Raw genomic sequence first — 3,752 nt, 5'->3', positions numbered from 1 at the left:
TTTATCGTCTTCCTTTGTTTTTATAACATATCTTTTTACAGCACTTTCTTCAGCCTAAGTTGGTTTTAAATGTGCTCTAGAAATAATTTGACTTGACAAACCAAACTATTAAAATGTAAACCAATGATGGGTCTAGGTGACCAATTAAGGGATCGGGAAAGTTACTATGATTCATCTTCTGGGCACCATGTCTGTACTAAAAAAAAAACTCATTAGTCATTCTTTTATGTATGTAGAAAAGAGTGGCCATTCCTACCCTCCATTGAGCGTGGGTGTCAGTCCAAACAGCGTACACAGTCCCACAGACATGAGCAGAGAGCTGAGGACTGTGACCACAGCAGCCAGAGCCAGACCCCACTTAGACTTCACCATGTCAATCTTCCCTGCAGGGTGGAAAATAAGACGTGACGAGGACAGGACACTATAGCTATCTGTACAACGGTTACATTAACTATTGTTAACGACTTAACGACTCAGCCATGAAGTCAGATGTGCTCCTTCAAAGGACGGGGATCTGCTGAAGAGATTACTTCACCACCCCAGGTTTATTATTAGAATTCTGTGCCACGGTTTTCATAAAACGGAGGCATGCAAGTGTTGCCAAACTGAAGTTTTTAGATGCCAGTTAATACAATTTATATAGAGGAAAAAAAAAACACTTTAAAAAGGAGTTCTTGACTTCACAGTGGAGCAAGAAGCAAGACAATTTTTTAAGAAATGAAAGAGGAATCTCAGTTGTATAATCCAATGTTGTTTCAGTAATAATATCTTTCAAAACAAATACCTTTAAGACGTTAATTTGGCCTTTTCGTTGGCCAAAAAGACTACTCTTCAAACCATGAAGGTGTTTGCATTTCTACATTAATTCTGAAAATCCCTAAATTGTAAAAGTTCTAGTTACATAATGTTAATTAAAACCGATTGACATAAAGTATGTATATTTTATAGAGATGTCAGCAAAAAACATGTTTTATTGAACTCAAAATGACAGTCACTACACTTTATATCTTTGACTTTATATTTTTGATATTTTATACTGATTATATTGTTTATATTTTTTTGTCACTACACTAGACAGTCATACACTTTATATCTTGACTTATATTTTGATATTTATATGTTTATTTTACTGTTATATTCTTATATTTTTTTGTGTCACACTGCAAGGGATTGCTTTAAATCTCGTGACATCAAGTACCGTGTACTTGTGTATAATGACAATAAAGGCATTCTATTCTATTCTATAAGTTATTCTTGATAAATACAAGAAAATAATTTTCTCACTTTGTCTTGAAAATCTAGAATTTTATAAAGAAAAGGTCAAAACTGCAGTTCCAAGCAATTTAGAAGTTACTGCTTGCGCATAACAGTTTGAAGAAAAAGAAATGTCTTTAATAAGGTGCCAAACATTACATTACATTACATGTCATTTAGCTGACGCTTTTATACAAAGCGACTTACAATTGCTACACGCCTCTGGAGCGACTAGGGGTTAAGTGTCTTGCTCAGGGACACACTGGTTGATGTATCGCAGTGGGACTCAAACCCAGATCTCCCACACCAGAGGCATGTGTCATATCCACTGCAAATTGGCTTGGGTGTGCGTGTATGTGTGTTTGTTTTATGAACTAATGTTTGTACAGGAAAGTCTCTGTGGGCTAGGTGGGTGCATTCATCCAGCAGTGTACAATGTTCCTGTGTGAGGATTAACTCTGCGCTTGACAGGAACAACGTTAGCACACAAACACTCGTGCACACACAAACACTCAAAGTCCAGATCTTTGGCACATTTCAAAGATTAAGTGTTGCGAAATGTGCAAACAAGGATGAAAGAAATGGAGAAAAAAAGAACAAGAGGAACAAGACACACAGGACAGAGCAGCCAGGTAGGGAGCGGTACTGACGTGTGGAGAAGTAGATGTAGGCAAAAAGGATGATGTATGTGGTGACGAGGGGGATGAGCTCAGCGATGCCGATCTCCTCTTTGAAGTGGACGTGAACCATGTGGTCGTCTCTCAGGCTGCAGTTGGCCGACGGGTGGAGATGCTTCAGACGCGCCCGCAGGCTCTCCAGGAACCTGGATACAAACATCGAGATCATCCTCAGCACTGCGGCCACACCCCACTAACTGATTCATTACATACAGTCACTGTAAGGACATTTCAGAATGATGCAGATGATTGGTAGTCTCCATCTTGGAGTTTGTCAAATTAAATGAATGTGTTCCTGTCAAAAAGAGAGATCAGTCAAGCAAAGCAGCCCTTTTCTAGAATACAGCGCGCAGAGGCTAAACACTAGCCAGTTGTCTCAGTTAATGCTCGTTACACAAACGCCTCCAAATCACGACTTGTATTTTCTCTTCTAGTGCACATGGGACTCACCTTGCATCGTAGCGGGACAGCACTAAAGTTATTGTGTACGTCACCACCTTCTTCTTGTTGTAGTGGCTGACCCCAGTGTACTTCCCAGGGACACCGAAGAGCAGGTCTAACACACACACACACACACACACGCACACGCACACGCACATGCACACAGAGTGTGATAAACAGGAAGTCAAAATACCAACTTCTCACTCTCCCACATCCAAGTAATCTTGCACCAGGGGTCATTTGTTCTCTATGGCTTTAAACTTGAACAAGAGTATTGGTCTGACTGCATCTGGCAGCCAAGCTGTCCCTGACTATTGATCCAGAATAAGCTCCCCACCTCTAAATCCCTTGCGCTGGAAAGGTGAGGCAGAATGCTGAGCGGGCTTTGGGTGATTTGGTTTACTATGTCAGTGGGTAAAGTTTTTCCGCAGTCAGTACATTCCCAAGGAATGAAACCTCTTAATGAAAAGCCTCTTAGTTCTCGGTTACCATTAATCGCCGCACACTATGTCCAGACAATTACTCCTGTGGAATGATGGCAGACTACCTTGTAAATCTTGAAAGGTTTGTCTAGAAATGAACGAATGGTGGCAGGAGTCAAAGACTCCTTTGTAAACTATTACTTTACTATTAGCTCTTTTGAGGAATTCATAGGATACTTCTGTCATCTATAACATTCAGAGTTGTTGAAATTACAGAGGTAGGCCACCAGTGGATGAGGTTTACCACTACTGCCACACTGTGTTGCAGGTTGTGGCAGGTTCATCGTTTTTGATGTACTGTGTAGAGATAATTTCCCCAGTATAACCTCTATAAACCATGTCATGGGTCAAGGCAACATTTGACAAGTCACAAACCTGCTTCAACTCAGCCTGAAAATGTCATTATGGTCTTTAGAACAAGTGTACACTGTACACTTTGGGCTTTACAATTTAAAACGTCTGTGTCAATTCTAAATATATCTAACCATCTCTGCCAATTTCTCCCTTTTTGTTTGAACATCACTAAAAGCAGGATATTAAAAAGAGGGGAAGACACTTTTTTCACAAGCATGTGTGCAGGCTATGTGTTAGCTTCTGTTACACTATTTGGGTCCTGCTCATTACCTCGCAGAGTGGCCGAGGTGTGCAGGCCTTTGGGTTCATGTTTCTGGATGGTCTTGAGGAGGTCGGGGTCTGAGTCAAACAGCTCCCGCTGGTTCTGCCAGTAGTTGCCGGGGGAAACGAGCAGGCAGCCGTGCTCCGGCAGGACCGACTGCATCCGCCGTAAGCCTGGAAACAGGTCTGTCACCTGGAGACACAGCGTCTCCAGACTGCGAGCCCCGGAGCTGGAGGAGAGACAAGGAGAAGACATTAGGTGGAAGAGATTCTGAAAGGGGGG

At 41.7% G+C, this 3,752-nt stretch overlaps 1 protein-coding gene across 5 annotated transcripts in view; it reads right to left on the bottom strand.

Moving 5' to 3' along the window:
- The window catches only part of scap (SREBF chaperone), a 67,878-nt gene that overhangs the window by 46,501 nt on the left and 17,625 nt on the right, over positions 1-3,752 (bottom strand). For all 5 annotated transcript variants that reach the window (XM_032517566.1, XM_032517565.1, XM_032517564.1 and 2 more), the window contains exons 5-8: positions 3,479-3,699; positions 2,382-2,487; positions 1,905-2,077; positions 257-383 (exon numbers count right to left, since the gene is read on the bottom strand). In XM_032517566.1, coding sequence (XP_032373457.1) covers positions 257-383; positions 1,905-2,077; positions 2,382-2,487; positions 3,479-3,699 — 627 coding nt within the window. The remainder of the gene's footprint in view (positions 1-256; positions 384-1,904; positions 2,078-2,381; positions 2,488-3,478; positions 3,700-3,752) is intronic.

Source organism: Etheostoma spectabile, chromosome 6 (assembly GCF_008692095.1).
Source record: "Etheostoma spectabile isolate EspeVRDwgs_2016 chromosome 6, UIUC_Espe_1.0, whole genome shotgun sequence".
NCBI lineage: Eukaryota > Metazoa > Chordata > Actinopteri > Perciformes > Percidae > Etheostoma > Etheostoma spectabile.
Note: the sequence above shows the minus strand (reverse complement) of the source record. Positions and strands in the feature narration are given on the sequence as shown.